This window comes from Blennius ocellaris (genome assembly GCF_963422515.1).
Source record: "Blennius ocellaris genome assembly, chromosome: 13".
Taxonomy (NCBI): Eukaryota; Metazoa; Chordata; class Actinopteri; order Blenniiformes; family Blenniidae; genus Blennius; species Blennius ocellaris.
In genome coordinates this window covers 8,478,643-8,497,272 of record NC_137662.1, presented here as the reverse complement: position 1 = coordinate 8,497,272, position 18,630 = coordinate 8,478,643, and the positions used below count along the sequence as shown (strand labels likewise).

Genomic DNA, 18,630 nt, shown 5'->3' with positions numbered 1-18,630 from the left:
TTAAAGAGGCTGCCATGGCCATTATTCCATCTTGCACCAGGCTATTTGTCACACCGGATATGATCAAAACATGTATTAAAACCTATTCTGACCATTCCATTTGCATCCATCCATCTATGAATGATTTATCCAACGATCAAGTGTCCTGCATGCTGGAGTCAATGCCAGCTTACAATGAATGAAATGCAAAGAACACCTTGGATAGGTTTCCAGAAAACCATGGAAACGCTAATCAACCTGATCTGACATGCTGTCTTTTGTGAGAGAAAGTTTGAGGACTGAAAGAACATAAAATTCAGAACCAAACCTTCTTGATAGAAATACGTGCCACATCACAGTGCAGATGATGATTTCCACAGCAATGACACTAAATAAAATCGCTTTACTAGTTTGTTTTTTTGTTGTTTTTTTTTAAGTCTCCCCACAGATTTCAAGGCAGGCGTTTCTTATGGCTTCACTTAATGTGTAGCCCACCGTTAAACACACTTCCCCTGTAAACATGTCAATCAATGGCCTCTGTGTTTGACCAGTGGTCGATATGCCCCACATGGGCCGATGTCATTGATTTTCCACCTGCTCCGTCGCCTCATTCACCTTGACCCCGGTGGGATCTGCTCACATGGCCTCTGTTAATTAAACTGAACCGAGGGTGTGCGTTTGTCAAAGTGCACATGCAGACAGATAATAACCCAGTGACTGGAGGATCACCGGTCGAATCCTTGAACCATCTGGGAAGATTCGGCTGGTGAAGGTGAATGAGTAACACTGCCATGAAATATCTTCTGTTTGGCCTTCACTTTGGTGGGAAATGATTTTCAGTGTTGTCTTTGATTCAAAAAAAAAAAAAAAAGTGAAGACATTTCAAAAGTGGTTTAAAAGGGTAAATGAGGTATAATTATAAAAGAAATAAAAGTTCTAGAGTTTGGCTCACGGGGCTAATTGATGATTCATCATCAGACTTATCCAATAAAACAATTTTAAGCAAATGCCAGGTGTCCCAAAGCGTCGTGCTCCAATAAAACTCTGCCTGACTGTGCAAAACTGCACTGGACATCTCCCATGTGAATACATTAAAGTCTGCACCTTTGTGGTATTGATGCTTATTAAAGACACAACGCAACCGGCAGGGACAGCCAAATGCCTTTGCAGGCTGTAGTTCTTGTGTATATTTCAGCATTGTCATCTATGCTTGGCTTCAATTCCAGCCCGGAGCCTTTCTGTGTACAGTTTGCATGTTTTTTTCTGTATTTCTATGTGTTTCTTTCCTACAGCTCACTCGCATAACTAATAAATCTGCTTTTGAGGTGAATAAAATCATCAGTTAGCGATGAATGTGTGTGGTTGACTGTGTCTCTAAGTTGTCTGATGGACTCAGAAACAATAGAGGCGTCACTCTCTTTCAGTCACATCAAAAACAACCTTTAGAGGCAGAAAGGTACATTCAAGTCTCCACATTTAGCTCTGCTGTATCTTTCAAGAAGCCTCTGTGTTACATTATCTTGATCATACTCTACAAACTAATTTAGAATTAACCATTTATTCCTTTTGACACAGGTGAATGATGAAAATTCAGTCTGAAAACATGCCGATATTAAAAATACTCTACAGCTACTGAGTGTTACTCAAGAAAGCATGCAGGACATAGTTGAAATAACTAAAAAGATGAAAACAGGTACATTGGAAACTGGAAATAAGGACATTATGTCGTGATACTTGCTTTTCTGCCCGCTTAACATGTATCCACCCACAAACACTGTTTATATAAACACATGTGATATTAACAGTTGTTGAGCATTCAGTACTTGCTCGCATATTAACTTCTTTTTTTTACAAAGCCTATCCCCATTTCAAAATCTGTAGATCATCCAAGATATAAAACTTAAACAGATATAAGGAAAGCCAAAAAGCATGCTTAGCTTGTTGGAACTGATTTGAAATATGCATCCAAAATCCACACAAAGACATTATGCAAAGCAGCTTAATTGAGTCTTAAACAGAACAGGAACAGAGATGTAGGGGAGGCCTGCAGACATGGGGAGGAGCAATGTCCTAACCCCAAATGCATGTGAATTTCATCCATCTTCTTTGTTCAAGTTGAAGTAGCAAGGAGCGAGAAGACAACTCAAGACAGAGTCTATGGTCTGTTTCCACAATAGAGCAAACTAAAGTTATGCATGAACAAATCAGTATATTGCATGTATACCTGCACACCCACACACAAGTACAGTTTCCCACTTGCCCGCACTGTTGCTGACACTGTGAGAATGGGGTCACACCTGCACAGGCTGGCAGGGGTGATAAACGATGTTGCTTTAAACTCTGGAGACCGTCATTTTTGGGAGCCACTGCTTACCCTCCATTGAAGTATAATGGGGCCCTTTGAAGGCTGCAGTGCCCAGGACAGAGGCTGCCCTCTGTCTGCTGCTCGGAGTGGAGGAGAAACTAGCCCCTTGATTACCTAATGACACATTCTGCTTCGATTTGCTGTAATAGGACAGAGCAGCCCTCTGACATTAGGTCTGGCATTTCCTACTCCGGCTGCTCTCGAAACTTTCTCACAGTTTTCTCCAGTCAAATCAAATCAAATCAGTTGGTTACAGCTTTTTCTTTCTTTCTTTCTTTTTTTTAAGACTCCCCTTCAACACCTGTAATGTGTCAATTCTTCCAGTGCAAATGAAGTCATACATTCATTTAATGGATGCTATTTTTTTAATGAATGCAAAAAAAAAAAAAAAAAAAAAAACCTGCACAAATGTATGGCATGCACATTGCAGATACAATAGAGGCAGCAGCTCAAGCATTTCAGTCATCAGCTGCTCAGAAACCTTGTGACAGAACCTGTTGTATCAGACATCAGAGCTGCCTTTTCATGGTAGTTAGAAGAAGTCATCAGTAGATCCTCTTACCACCTCTCTTATCAGATGAGGTTGCATATCTGGGCGCTCCCGCTTATTTGTCTTTTGGGCCTGAAGCGATAAAGTGACGCGAGAATGACAGTCTAGACTGCAGCTGTCTCAGTGCGAAGCATTCCAAACCTCCACTGAAAAACGCTGATAATCTCTGCTTCAAGCACACACACACGCACACTTTTAGAAACATACATACGGTCATGCAAAACTCAAGTAATGATTAAAAAAAAGCACATATCCAGAACCAAATGTACTGCACACACTCACACCCATTTAAAACTCACCATATGCTAAGAACGCACACGCAAAAATACACATCCAGATCAAATCAAGTATTGTACATACACAAAAACATGGCATTCATAGACACAAACACAAATACTTTTATACACACACACACAAACACACACACAACACATATGGTGGACATTACCATAAACAAAGCTCAAAAGTTCACTTCCATGTACAATCAAGTAATGTATATACATGCACGCACTCTTCCAGTTCCAATGAAGCCCTGCATGCGCACACACACGCGCACACACACACACACACACACACACATAAAAACACCATTGTGCATGCACGTGCACACACATGCATTCACCCAAAGTCTCATGCACAGAAATAACAGCCAATTGATGCTAATCCAAGCATGTAGTGGTTGTCTATCAGATCGTGATTAGTCCGTTCTGCCAGCAGCAAGTGGACCAAAGTAGCACACACACACACACACACACACACACACACACACACACACACACACACACACACACACACACACACACACACACACACACACACACACACACACACACACACACACACACACTTGCTTTCACATTCCTTATGCTGGAGAACTTGTGCAGTTAATAGACAATCAGAGTGTTATATCAACTATATGTTCAAGTTGTCAGTGCATGCTCAATACAATTTGATTAAAAGTATAGTCAGTGAGTACAAAAGAAACAAAGTGCACTTTATGTTTTGACAAAGTGGGAGAAAGTCCAAGAAGTTCAAGTCATGCATCTACACATATTTCCATTTGAGTCAATTCCCAATATCTGACCTCTGGATAGAACATTACAAAAAAAAAAAAAAAAAAACATGTAATGTCTCAACAGGATAAACCTTTTTATTTCATTGAGAAAAATCGAGTCTCTTCCCTCCAGCTAAACAACCCCAGGGTTGGAAGTTGCAACCAGAACAAATGGGTTTAAAATCACAACATGCAGCAGCAATCTCCACAGAGCGCGGTGCATTGCGGCTGTCATTCATCACAGCACCGCAGCATAACGCTGGACTTCCACAACAATTACTCCTGCCATTAAACTCCCGGTATTGTTGTCGTTTTCGTGTGTGATAAGGGTGATTACTGGCCAAGCGAGAGCTAATCTCCTCTGATCTGCTCTGCGGTAGGAAGAAAAGCAAACCTAAGCACGCCACTCAAGGCCTGGCTGCAGGAGAAGACTTCCACTGCTGTGTTTGACTGCCTCCGTGTGGAGGAACACAGTCAATGTACATGAAGCGCCTCGGTCCTCCCAGGAGGCTTCAGCATGTGACTCATGGAAGAAACTATATATTGGATTGCTTCTAATTCATCACAGAGGATTTGCTCCGTAAGATAGCCAATGGATTAATACACTCTCATTAAACTTGTCCCATTTGAGGATTGAAGTCCTTGTCCCTAATAGTGTGGAACTTTGAAAAATGAGGATTTTGTGTATTTTCCCAGACCTTGCGGGCTCAGACTCCTTCATGTACCCAAATGTGCAGCTTTTGCATTGTTTTTAGGGCTACATTGCTTTTCATGTTTCTTAAAGTGACTCTAAAATGGCCTAAAGGTGTAAATAAGCATATGTAAGGTTGTGTAGATGAGTTCCAGACAAACCAGGTAATAGAAGATGGATGGATGGATGGATGGATGGATGGATGAGCACAGAGAAGTGGAGGTTAACAAATATGGTTTATGTAGTACATTTCAGAAACTAGGCAATTCACAGGGCTTTATGTTAACGTGAACAATTAAAAAGGCAAATACAGGCAGGGGAAGATAAAACATTTTTTAAAAACCACAAAAGCATTATTCATACAAATTCAACTCACGTAACATTTAAAATAGTTAGAACCTGTTTGTTATTGGGACTTTTCTGTGTGAAGCATGTATGTTTGTGGGCTTTTTGCCAGTTGTTCTTGCTTCATCGGACAATAAAATGACTTGCGGGTCACTTTGTGAATGTAACTGTATTTCAATACAACTGAGTCATCTAAAAGCACTTTTACATGGACAAATCAAGCTATTCCACATGAGCAAAGCACAAGCAATGATTTAAAGGAAAACCTCCCTGTTGTCAAAGTGTTGATGGGTGGACATGATCATGCATGTTTGGGGGTCAACAAATAGCATAAAAAGACCTAAAAATGTCCCCTTGAGTTGTAACTTAAACCAAATATTAGCTGATATTGAGAATATTTTCTAGAATTTGTGATATATTCTCAGAACTGACATTATGGTGGTTTCATGGCAGAGTTGTCCTCGTACAGTTTATATAGAGGATGCGTTAACTCTTTTTATATACAGACGACGTGTGGTAATAAAGTCCCAGTGAGCCAACAATTCAACCTATCAATCTAACGGGACAGATGTTGGCAGATATTTATGATTTTACTCACCCTGACAGTAACTAAACCTGTGTGGAATTCAGAGGATCAGATGATTGTTGTTGGGGGTTTTTTTTTTCTTTGTGTATGTTTTTATGTACAAAAAGTCTTAAAAGTGAGGTAAATATTGAGCAGCACAGCTTCTAATCTATTCAATTCCCCAGCAGTCCGGTCAAGTACGGTATATGGACACGCCGCTGCTCTCACAAGCTCTTTTAAACTCTCAGGCTACATCATTCACATCATCGTAAAAGCGGAGGCCCTTCATCACTTTACAGTACCCAGCGCTGCCGTTAGCCCCGGGCTCTCACATCCAGGCCTGCAGCCTTCAGCCCCACGCTAGCCGTAAACCTCAGCTCCCACCGAACAGGGGAAGAGGGATGAGAGGGGTTATTGATGTGCCATAAACCCCGTTATTTTATCGATGCAGGGAGGAAACTAGCCATCCATCTCCGGCAGGTTTGTCTCTTTTGAGGAAAACTGAAGGGGAAGCGGGAGATGCTGTACGCCTCTCTGTGTCGGCGCGAAGGCATCATAAATGGGAAGAAGAATTCAATTTACAATTCGGACGAGGATGAGGAAATTTCCCATGTGCTTGGAAAAAGTTTTTTGATTAAGAGCAACAACTGAGCCTTTATATGAGATCAGTGAATTCCTGAATGCAGAAAACATGGTACTATTAACCAAACTGTCCTATCAGCTTCTTTCAGAATGAATCCAGCAGTTGACTTAAATTTGCCATTACATTTAATGTTTGTTTTATAATAAAACAAAATATATGCATAGATGGACACAAGAAAGACAAGCCAGACAACCCAAAACATTATTAATAGAGACACCTGTGACAAGAAATGTCACAGGTGTCTCTATTATAATGCTTTGGGTTTTATCCAGTTTGTAATACTCTCAATAAAAGAAAAAAAAACACACACACACTTGTAGAAGTAAGAAAAACAGTCAAAGTTGTAGAAAATGGTTCAAATCATGTGCTCCAATCTGCTTTGAACAAATCCAAACATATTCCCATAAGCTTTTATATGATAACGTGACTCCAGTTTTATCTCGTGTACCGAGAGTAAAGTGACAGCCAGACATTTTATACAAGAACAGTAACCACCTCCGCTTTCTCTTCCCCCGCATGTCGAGTCTTCCACAAACAACAGAGACCTGCTCTGGTCTGCCGGCCGGCGTCAACCTGCAGCACACCATCTCTCATGCATGCTGTGCATACATCGGTATTGCACTTTCTAGTGGTGTATGTTATCATTGCACATTAATACAACACACCGATACATTCACCGGTGCTTGTGCACGTCTGGATGAGAAAACCTTTTCACACACACACACACACACAAAAAAAAAAAAAAAACACCATCGCACACTAAAGTCCTGAGGGTGATCGTTTGTCATGTGGAGAGGAATCTTCAGTCATGCTCTTTACGCTGAAGGCTCAGACTTAAGGCATTCCTCTGGAAATTTATGTCCAAACAGCTGTGGTCTCATCCGCCTCTGTACGGACCGAGAAGACAACGCCGTTCCAGGAATTATGAGGGGCATCCAATCCATTACACACCTCCAATCAACTCAAAGTGTACGTATATGCACAAGCAAGCCATTATGTGTGTGCGTGAGTGTGTGTCTTTGTGTGTCTCTCAGCATGTGTAACAGGGAGCGTTTTCCTGCTTTCACAGGGTGCTTGCAGCTGCTTAACTCCCTCCGTGTGTGTGCACGTGCGTGTGTGTGTGTGTGTGTGCGTGCGTGCGTGTGTGTGTGTATGTGTAAAGGACTCGGAGATGGTTTTTTGTTCAGCTCTTTGATGGCTGGATGGTTATCCTGAGGCTTTATGCATCGGAAGGCCATGGTTTAAAGGGGAAAAGCCGTGATTTCACATTGCAGCCATATGGACTGTTGCATTTTAAAAGAGGTTTGCACACCAGAGGTAAACATCAGGCCACAGTAATGGACGAGCTCCTCCAATAGCCACGGAGTCTGCAACACAGTGACATCATCATAAAGCTGGTCTGCACATGGGACCAGGGAGACGATAAATAAAAAAAAACAAAAAACTTTACTTATCCTTTCACAAGTTATTGAAAACAGTTTCCTTTTGAATACGGACACATATAAAAATGCTGGAGCGGGTCAGGGAAACCACAACTGCTTCAAGGGACCTTGCAGAAAAACTGGGACGTTTTACTCACAGGGGGAAAGAAATAGTTTGTTGAAACCTGTCAGACCAAACGTGACTTACTCACCAAGAGGTATTTCTTTGTAGATCGTGTGTGCGTGTGCAGATTGAGAACGTAGGGTAATGTAAAGGATGGAAACTCAATGAAGTGTGATGATGATGTGATGTGTTTAGTGAGGAGGGTTCAAGGCCTCGCTTGGTGGATGTTTTCAGCATGGCGTCACTTTCTCATGTGGCCAAACCCCACCGGGACGTACAATGTTGGGGGAGAAAGACAGAGGAAGAAGAAGAAGGAGAATTCAGTAAAGAAAAGTACATTAAAGATTCTATTGGGGTTTTTTTTTCCCTTGAAAATCTCCAGGTACTCCCTGTGTCCAAAGATTTACAAAGTTCAGCTGTTCAAATGGGAATTATTAGATTTGAAAAGGAGAACAACAGACTTGCCGATGTGCCAGATGAATTCAACAACACAACAGTTTTCATGTTGGATTCATGCTAATAATGATAAGAAAAAAAAATTATAAAACAATGGAAATGACATTTCATAGCAAAATTCTGCAAAAAAAAAAACAACATTCCAGGTGGGAAAGGATTGTTGTGTTCTTCAAAATCTGATAAACATGGGCTAAGCTCATCCTTTGATTTAGATTATGGATTATAAACTCTTTTGGCTCATTAACCTGTAAAACCATAACGATTGAGTTTCCAGCTCAGTGGACGTTTTAACTCGCATCTCGTGAAAAAAAAAAAAAAAATCCTTCATAAACTTTCATCAAACTACTCAATATTCAGTATAGTGATGGTTCTCCAACATTTAGTTATGTTTACCATACTCCTCACAACTTCTCACAATTTCCTTTTGTCTATTTGCAGTACTAAATATGACATTTCCAACATCATATTACTTTTTGTGTAAACATATATAAATGTATTATTGAATTAGATGACTACCTCTCTGAACCGGGAAGGTTTTCTTTATGGCAAATTCATTTCACTTATATTGGTTGAGCAGTCGCCAATTCACTTTATTGTTAATTGCATTCACACACATCAATTGCAAGTTGCTTAATCCATCCATTAGGAGCAGTTTGGGGGTTCAGGGACTTTGCTCAAGGACACATCAACATGTGGACAGGAGAAATGAGGGGAATTGAACCTGTAACCTTCCAATTGAGAGACAAGCACTCCACCAGCTGAGCCACAGCAATACATGAAGCTCCAAGAGCCATGACGAAATCAGCAATTTTTAAGCTTAAAAAGAAGTAATACCCAGACAGCAAGAGGTGAAAGAATAAGAAAAAAAATTTGGTTTTTTTTGGTTTTTTTAAAAAAGACGAGAAGAAAAAGAAGTGAACCCCTTCCAGTTGAACGCTGCACAGATTCTAACTTCAGTTTCACCTGTTGACTCCAGGAAGAAGTCATTTGTGTCAGCGCTGTGAGGAGAGCGCTAACTGAAATGAAAACACTGCCATCGTGACTAATCAGTGGCTTTGTCAGCGAGGCCAAGGTGAATAGGAAGTGGCACAAATGACTGGATGGAATTCCCGATGTGTCAGACGGCATAAAGCTGCAATTTTGCTCCTTCATCCACTTCCACACATTCAGTGAGAGGAAACTTTTAGAGCTTTCAGTCTCGCTTATAGACGGCGGTCCAGAGTGCAGAGCTCTTCAGTTTTGTGTGTAATAAAATAAAACCGGCACTGTGTTGACATTACAACTATGAAAATGATTGTCTTTTCATTTGAAAAACTATAAACTAAAACTATATTTATCTTATTAAAACAACATTTTTTAACTAAATGTAACAAAATCAACAAAGACACATAATTACATAATGCTATTAGTGACAGGCTCAATGATCACAACATACCGGCACTTGAACTAGTTTTACCTGTTGAGTTCGCGCAGATTCGTTTTCTCAGCAGCTTCAAATGGTAATCGGTCAATACAACTGTATTCATGAAGAAACATGCAACCCTGTGAAAGTCTTCATTTTTCCCATTAATTGGCCATAAATCAGCAATCCAATTTGAAATCACAAGTATAGACAAACATACTCTAACTGCTGCCAGCGAGTGGTCGACTGTCATGGAGACGCTGCGAGATGACAGAAGTTTGCTGACCTCAACCTTTAGCATCACGACTTCGCTGACAATCCCAATGATCCCGCATGAGAGTGTTGAAGACATCCTGGGAAGATGCTGAAGATTTATGGAGCAAATCATGACAGAAACCCCTCAAGACTTCCTGGGGTTACTATTCTATACTATTATATTATATCGAAGAAGGACTTCAAGACCTGACAAGACCCTGTCAACTGAAACCATCAGGGCAAAGTGAAAGGGGATGCGAGGAACGGGCTGGCCATGGAAGCGATGGCCAAAATAAATGATTGGCTTGATGAACAAGAGTATCAGATGACAGAACAGTGTGGACGCGTGGACGCAGCGCGGTGCACCAACGTCAGCCACGAGACGAAATAAAAACCAAAGACAAATCTATAGAATGCAACGCAAACTGCTGTAAGGATTAAGCACAGCACTCATAATAACAGCCTCCTCCATTTAGGAGCTCGAGGAGGAGGCCGCGTCCTCCCCCGTCTTGCCTGAGGACGTCATTTGGTCTGATGCCTTTCGCCCGTTGTAATATAAACTTCCTCGCCACAAGTTGCTCACAAACGGCATAAATAAACAACCGCGGGACAAACCCAGGGTTTGGAGCTTGTTAAGGCGTACAATTTCAGCATGAGAAGTTTGTTTGTTCAAATTTGCTCGCGCGGTGACCTAACTCCTTTATACCGAGCACATGTGTGGATGAGGGCAGAGGAAGGCGAAAGTTACAGAGCAGGAGGGGGGGAGGGAGAGAGAGAGAAAAAAAAAAGTGGAAAAATCCATATTTTTCCAATATGCAGACGGGGCTGTTCATCAGGCAAAGTTTGACACGTGTCTTTGAACAGAGTTTGAAACAACAACTCGGTGGAAAAAGTCAAAAGATGGAGTAGGAGGTTTTGGCTAAACAAATGTCATTTTTGGACTCGGCGGCAGGGAGGACGAAAAAAGGAAAGATGATGAAAAGAATAAAAAGATACATTCCTGAGACTAACTCACTGCTTCACCGTTTCCTGGGCTTGATTAGAGGGATGCAGCGACTTGCGGGTGCATTAAGATTAAGATCTCAGCCGTCCAGAGGGAATTACAAAAAGGAAGCTCTATGGGTGTCTTGATCAAATGTGACATTGGCTTTTTTTTTTTTATATAGGAGGAAGTCTCATTACAGCCGGTGCTCATACCGTGCAGTCATGGAGTAACGGCACTGCTTGTGATGGTCACAGAGGCGACTTTGTAATCAAAAGGTGGAAGTCTTGACCCACAGAAAGGCCTGATTAAACTAGTAATACTTGGGTAGTTCCTTTTAAAAGCTTCTCTTTGTTTTTCAGGATTCAGAAAACAATAATCATTAATCCCTGTTATTTTGACATACGGGTACGATACAGTATCCCGCTGATGAAAGTGAATTGTGACTTTTTTTTTCCCCTGCAGGTATCAGGCCTTGCTCGTCCTGACGAGCTTGAATAGTTCAACCATCCGGGAGAGGCTCAACGTCCAGTCACTGATCTGTGGTGCACTTTAGACTTTAGGAAAAAAAGGTGGATGGACAGATGCAAACTGACCATTTGAGGATCAGTAAAGACACTAAGATATTTTCTTAGTCCCAGGCAAGACAAAAAGCATAAAAAATGCCTTATAGTAAAACTTAAAAATCATGTATACTTCACAAAAAAAAAAAAAAAAAAGTGATTAAGATCATAAATAGGACAATGATTGCTGTTAATCTACTCCCAATTCTAAAATGACATCTGTCGTCTTGTCAGGTCTCAAACTAAAAGTCTTTGAGGCAAGTCGTGTAAAACAAACCAGGGAAATCAATTTCCTCTGAACCACCTTGAATGCCCCACGACCACATGGTCATCAATTACAAAATGGCGAGAGATGATCGATGCATCTGTGGAAAAGGAGCCACACAGTGCAGTGGTTCATGTTCTAACTGTACAGAAAAACAACCACAATTTGAGTTTGGGTGGACTTGATATCAAATATTCTCCAAATGACCAAAAACATAGACCAGGCGTTTGTTTCTGTGTTTTCCCCACATGGACTGTCTCCCCATCCAGAATCTACGCCATTTTGTCCAGTCAACTGGGATCAGGCGGTATGAAGATGGACGCAGGGAAGCTCCACCTGGGATCTCCCGTAGAGCCTGTAACCTTAACTCCGACACAGTGGGCACACAATATGAATGAAATCATCCAAACTACTTGAATTATAAATTCTTTATATTCTAAAACTTTATTTGAAAACTAAAAAATATGGAAGGAAAAGCACAAGTATTGATTCATAAAACTAAAAATAGCATGGTTGTATTCGGGTGTTTAACTTTACCAGTTTCCTTGACTGTTCAATGCAGAAAGGTGGAAAAAGCTGAGAAAGTTAGACTCTTACTTTGTCCTCCTCGGATCATTCCAAGCAATTTATTGTTTCAATTAAACAAAAATACCTTCAATACAATTAAAAGTCATCTCCAGACACGTTTTAGCAGAGGACTGATTCAGAGAGAAGCTGCAATCCAAACCTTTAACGGCTCATTAGAGACGTTCTGTATATTCTGCAGTCTTGTTTCGCTCGGTGTGATGATCCATCATGCGCCCGTAACTTCTGACTTCGCGTGAACTCCACATTACCAATGTCACCGTTTCTTGCTCTTGTGAGGGGCCCAAACTGAACGAAAGCAAGTCTTTAAAAGCTCCTTCGTTTCAGTTCGTCTTTGTACGCTTGGACTGTGGAGCGTCAGATTTCTTATCTGCCGTTTTCTTGGATGCCTTCGGTTTTCTTGAGTCCTTGTCATCGGGATCATAAAGTGCATTCCTGACGAAGCGGGAAGCTGCTCCTTTATCCAGGCGACCTGCTTTCTTCTTGTCTGTGATCTCCTTGACTCTGTTCATATATGTCCTTATTCGCTCCTGGGGGGAACAAGCAAATAAACACGAGTGAGAAGATGAAGTTAAAGTTAGAGTGAGTAAGACAAATGTGATACATACCAGTTCTTGTTTGATTCCATGTTCTCTGGGATTCATTCCTTGTGTGACCAAGTACACTATAAACAAGAATTAATTAATGGGGGAGGAAGAAAAAAAAAAAAAAAGTCAAGATGCCCAATATGGAGCTTTCTGAATCTTAAAATAAACATAGTGCTGCACAATTCAAAATACAAGGACTATTTAAAATAACTTGCATGCTAAGCTTGATTCTGTCTGATTTATAAATGTAAAATTATTTCAAAAGGAAATTAACATGTGGGCAGAACCAGATTTATACTTCTCACTTTTTGGTAGCTTTCCTGACCAAAGAAATATCACGAAACCTTGAAATTATGAATAGATTAACACCGTTTTTAACTTAATTCCTCAAATTAGTATCATCATTGCACTTATTAAAAAAAAAAAGACACTTACTCCAGAATAATGAATTTAGAGTGTAGGCAGACATCAGATCCAGCTTGGCTTGATCCAAAGGGTCCAGCTGGCAATACAACAAAGTTTCAACTTGTAGAAAACGTCTTTTCTTGGTGTGTATAAATGGTGATTTATTCTTTCCAAAGCAACTAATATGAAAGACACAAAACAGGAAAAAACTGTCTGAAGTATTAAGTGCATTAATTTTTGGTTAGCGCAAAAAAATATTAAAATATGTATGCTTTCATGGAAAATGTTAAGGATGTACGTGAAATACTACGCACAATCTTGTTTTTTTACAAATTGTATTATTTTGTATTGCAAGGTGAAGGTGCATTCAGGTTGAGATGTTTAAAGAAATGTTATATGTCAAGGTACGATGAGTTTCACATGAATACATCTTGTTAAATTTTGAGAGAAGCTTAAATTTCACGATATTATTGCATACATGCACATACCAAACAGGAGTTGTCTGCATGTGACAGAATACTAAAATTAATTGTATAATCCCCTCCTGCTAAACAACCTAAACAATAGATAAATAATCGACGAAGACTTGCATTGAAAACAATGTAAAGCAAAAGGTTTGTTATTAAATGATCTTCGGCAGAACTAGATCACATGATGTGTAACAGCCCCGAAAGCGAAGACCTGAAAGTAAGTGCTTTTATGCAAACATTCTAAAATATTCACAAAAGAGAAAGATACAGTACAAAGTGACAAGAGTGCTGCAGGAGCTCAAATCTACACTGTACCTTCTGTAGCAGCTCGTTTCTGGGCATCGAGATCAGCTTGTCTATCATGCTCTTCATGGAGTTGACTGAAGAGTCGAAGCCCGTGAGCTGTTCGTCTATCTCGTGGGGATAATCCTCGGTGATGCTTCCCGTCTCCATTTTCCTGTGAAGAAGTCAAATTCACAACATGACATGAGAATCCAGTCAGACGCTAACTGGAGGCTACATGGATGCTAATAAACACCAAACACACTTGTTGGGATGAAATTATGCCTATAAATCACAAGAAAAAACGTGTACAGAAATTTAACTGAAAAGCTCCCACTATTTCGATGTGTGTGAGGCTGTTAAATACTACATTTATCACGTATTTACCTTTTCAGCGCAAAGCACGCGTTTACCAGCCGGATGTGACGTTTAAATAACAAAGCTTGATCCGGTGCTGGAGCGCCCTCTGCCGTTTGGATGACCGCTAAATTCTAAAGAGTAATACACTTTGTTGATTAAAGAAATCTTGTTTTTATGCCTTTTTTTTTAGATACTACCAATATCAGCAAAGGAAAATATAATTATATTCTTCTTCTTCTTCTTCTTCTTCTTCTTCTTCTTCTTCTTCTTCTTCTTCTTCTTCTTCTTCTTGAATTATTATATTATTCAAGCTATATTAAAATGTAAATGTAAATATAAATGAACATACAATTTTAGCCTCTCTGTATAATGAATAATTGGAACATATAATTAGGTAAGAAAGTAAAGCAAATCCAGATCAAATAAAAACTACATTTTTCTGAAACAGATATTGTTTGCTGTTTTTTAAAGAAATTTCCTTCATCTTCATTGAATACTGATGTACAAGTAACAATCACTTTTTTTAAAATATAGAGGTGCTTTAAGGTTAAATAAAATTGTAGAGTTTTGTGTCATCTTAAAGTAGCAACAATTGCACGAAAAACATTGTAGAAATGTTTGTATAGTTATATAGAATAAGAACATACATTATATTAGTTGGGGTGTTCTGTATATTTCACCAACATGAAATGTGTGGTTAAAATGAAAACACAAACTTCTTGCTACTTTGACTTTTGTGTTTGATCAGAAACGTGCATTTAGTCTGATCATGCATGCATACACAGCTATGTCTACTTTCACACGTCAATGTCAACTTACACATATCTATGTCCATGGACATAGACATATATAAGTAGACGGTCTCAATGGCAAATTGTTGTCCACCTGCAACCTACATGAGATATCCTGGTAACTGAACACGGAAGTGAGGCCCGCGCGAGCCTGACCGTTGCTATGGCAACCAAGCTGCGGTAAGTGAAGCTGCACTGTTTCTCTGCTGTTTCTGGTCTGGATGTGAGACACGTTGTTCCTACGCTCACAAAACCGAGGCTGATGGATAACTGTGATTTGGAGAAGCTCGGCGTGTCCGCCGGGGAGCTGCGGCCGGGGTTCACGCCAGACGTCCGTGAATACACGGTGACAGTGGAGAGCAGTGTCAACACACTGACTCTGGACCCGATCCCCAGTGACCGTGGAGCTTCATACAGCATCGTGAGAGAGACAGAGACCCTGCAAGCTGAACGCCTCATGCTTCTTTCTTTTACATTTAACCCCAGTGTTTGCTGTTTCAGCTTCCTGGTGACGGTTCCTGCACTGTTAAACTGAAGGATGGGCTGAACAGGGCAGAAATCGAGGTGGTGGCTGAGGATGGCACCCTGAAGAAATACAGTGTGGAAATCAACAAACTGTCAGCGAAGATCGCGGAGCTCAGCGGCCTGAGTTTGGAAGGAGACGTTTCACTTCAGCCGGAGTTTTCTTCCAGGGTCTTTGAATACAGCAGTGAGTATACACTGTTTATTTTATGCTACTTGCAATAGATTATCTGTCAAGCTCTCCAAATAGACCAACTAATAAACAATCTAAAAAGTATCATATCTATCTCTATCTATCCATCTATCTATCTATCTATCTATCTATCTATCTATCTATCTATCTATCTATCTATCTATCTATCTGTCTATTTTTTAATTACAGTGCCGCAAGTCTTGACGTATATAAGCAAACAATACATCTATCCATTCATATTCTATACCTCCCAATACTATAAACAAATACAAACAATGAATGCATAAAAATACACTAAAACAACAAAAATGTACGCGTAATAAACAGTAACAAATATGTACTCTAAGAAATTTCATAAAATGACTACAGTAAAACATATAGACTAAGTGTAAAATAACAGGAAATGGAACTGATAAAATATAACAAATATAGATTTAAAAGTCCATAATTTGTCTCATCTGGCAAAGAAGAGGAATGTAGGGAAATAAAATAATATATAGAAAGCCACTGAACATTACAAACCTCCTCATATTTGTATGAAAATCAAAGAATTTCGAAGGCAAAAAGCACACCTGCACACTTCTGGACACCATGGTGTCCGCGAAAGGAGGATTTAATTACAGTGTATTTGAGTAGGAGTCCAAATACATTGAAAAGAAAACGAACTCAACAATAGAAATCGCAAAAGTTGAATGCAGCATTTCCAAAAGGGAGGTTGCATCAGTGTGTAATATTGCTCATGCCCTCACTGTGACCTCTCTTTTCCCAGGTGTTGTTCCATTCCACTGTGACAGCGTGACTCTGCTTCCCAAGGTGCCAGACAGAAACATTGAAGTTGCAGTCGATGGATTGAGCAGCTCTCAGGCGGTCCCGTTGAATTTTGGAGACACTGTGGTTGAAGTGTCAGTGCGCTCAGCAGATGGCACTATTTCCCAGGTACGAGCAGGCAGGAATAGATGACTGTGCATAATACAGTACGAGCTGCAGTTTTTTTTTTTGACGTGACTCAAAGTTGCATATGTGTTCAGATACGAATGAAGAATGGTCAAATATGTCAAATGAGACTTCCGTTTCCCTTCAGAGAGCTCACTTAAACCCTACAGCTTAAAGTTTCACATGCTTTCGTTTCAGGAATGCAGTTTGTTTGTTTCCTGCTCCACAGAGCTCATTTGTGCTGCTGCACAGTTTGCCTTTATCACGCCCTCTAACCCTGTCAGGTGTACACAGTGTTGGTGACTCGAGAGTTGCTTCCCGTGGCCGTGACCTTCAGCGACGTGAAGCAGCAGCTGGAGTATGAATGCCCCGTTTCCCTCAGTGTGTTTTATAGGCCCCTGTCGATCAACTTCAGGTGAGATGTGAGACATTCTGCCACAAACAGCATGAAACGAGACGCTAATCATGGAAAAGAAAATATGGTGATGCTCCACTATAGATTAAGTGAAAGAACCTCGACATACAGGAACATACAGTATGAACCACCTTCATGAACTCCAACACCAATTAATTGAATTCCAAACCCAGTGTAGGATCATTTTACAACCCAATATTCCACGTACATATGCACTGTTGCACTGCCATGTCCACTGTTCTTCTGTTCTTACATTATTTCACATTCTTTTGCCACTTGAGCTTTCAAAAGATGATGCTCAGCCATTGTTCTGGGATCTGATACATATATATATATATAAGGGTGTAGAGCAGACAGTCGGTCAGGTTTCAAATTGTTAATCCTCAACGGAGGTGTTTTATTCCATGGTGCATTTATATCATAAAGGTGAGGCGTCGATGCCAAATACTCAATCTGCTCGTTTTATAACGGTCCAACAGTTGCTGTGTGGATCAAATGTAATTTCCTCCTTATTTGCAGTGACCCAAAGAACATATTCTCGAGGCCTTATATTGAGATGCTGGCACGGAGATCAAAAGTGGACCCACTCAGCGACCGTCCTCTGGGAGACGGCTGGAAGGTCGTTGAACTGGACCTCGACAGGAGGATGTCGGGTTCACTGGTCAAGTGTCTCTTCTTTTATCGAGGTGAAATGCCGAGTCTCTGCGTCGAGCCTCTGCGCCTCCGAGGAAAAAAAAAAACACGTCTGAACAGAGCCGCTGCGGCGGCAAAGTTGCTATTTGTTGACTTGAAGGTCAGCGGGCAGTGTAATTGACTGGCTATTATTTCGGCCCCGCAGTCGAGCAGAAAGCAAGTGGCACGGGAGGAGAGGACGGCAGTGGCCTGCTCACCTTTCCAGGCCGAGAATGTCACATCAGTGGATGCATAAAAGAGACGCCGCCGAAAGAATGGTTGAATTATTTCTGCCTCCACGGTGGCTCGTGCTATGAGAAATCCTTGTGCAGCTAAATTGTTAATATGCAGGGTGAACCCTGCTCTCGCCTCTCCGCCAGTCACACAACCTATACTATCATGTAACATGATGTTACTGTAGACAAAGATTACGTTACTGTAATGAGGGGGATACTATTACTTAACTAAAGCCTCGTGTAACTCGCTGCCATTGAATGCAGGCTGGATGTCGTGTTTGGATTTCAATGCCGTCAGACTTTCGATTACTCTATTTATTATTACAAATGTATATTTTCTAAACGCCTTACAGCCTGAGGTGGAGGTGACAGAGCTGAGGATGCTGAGGTTTTCTCTGGGAGGATTGATAGCATTGAGAATGAGCACATCAGAGGGACAGCTGTTAGAGAGATGATGGATCTGCCAGGCGAGAGGAAGAGAGGCCAGTGAGGAGGTTTTAATAAAAGAGCATGCAGAAA

General features: G+C 40.7%; 1 protein-coding gene across 1 annotated transcript; it reads right to left on the bottom strand.

Moving 5' to 3' along the window:
- Positions 1–12,178: 12,178 nt before the first annotated feature.
- c1d (C1D nuclear receptor corepressor) lies at positions 12,179–14,404 on the bottom strand. Its single transcript, XM_080508140.1, has 5 exons — positions 14,377–14,404; positions 14,023–14,164; positions 13,268–13,334; positions 12,854–12,909; positions 12,179–12,775 (listed from the first exon to the last, which is right to left on the bottom strand). The coding sequence occupies exons 2-5, from the start codon at positions 14,158–14,160 to the stop codon at positions 12,569–12,571; spliced, it is 468 nt and encodes a 155-aa protein (XP_080364266.1). The 5' UTR covers positions 14,161–14,164; positions 14,377–14,404; the 3' UTR covers positions 12,179–12,568.
- Between the last annotated feature and the right edge of the window lie 4,226 nt (positions 14,405–18,630).

What these genes read in the sequence shown, in the direction of transcription:
- c1d (XM_080508140.1), bottom strand. Translation starts at nt 14,160, where the DNA reads ATGGAGACGGGAAGCATCACCGAGGATTATCCCCACGAGATAGACGAA. An exon ending in GAAACGAGCTGCTACAGAAG is followed by an intron (nt 13,335 to 14,022) that starts GTACAGTGTAGA and finishes TTGTATTGCCAG; the next exon opens with CTGGACCCTTTGGATCAAGC. An exon ending in ATGGAATCAAACAAGAACTG is followed by an intron (nt 12,776 to 12,853) that starts GTATGTATCACA and finishes TGTTCCCCCCAG; the next exon opens with GAGCGAATAAGGACATATAT.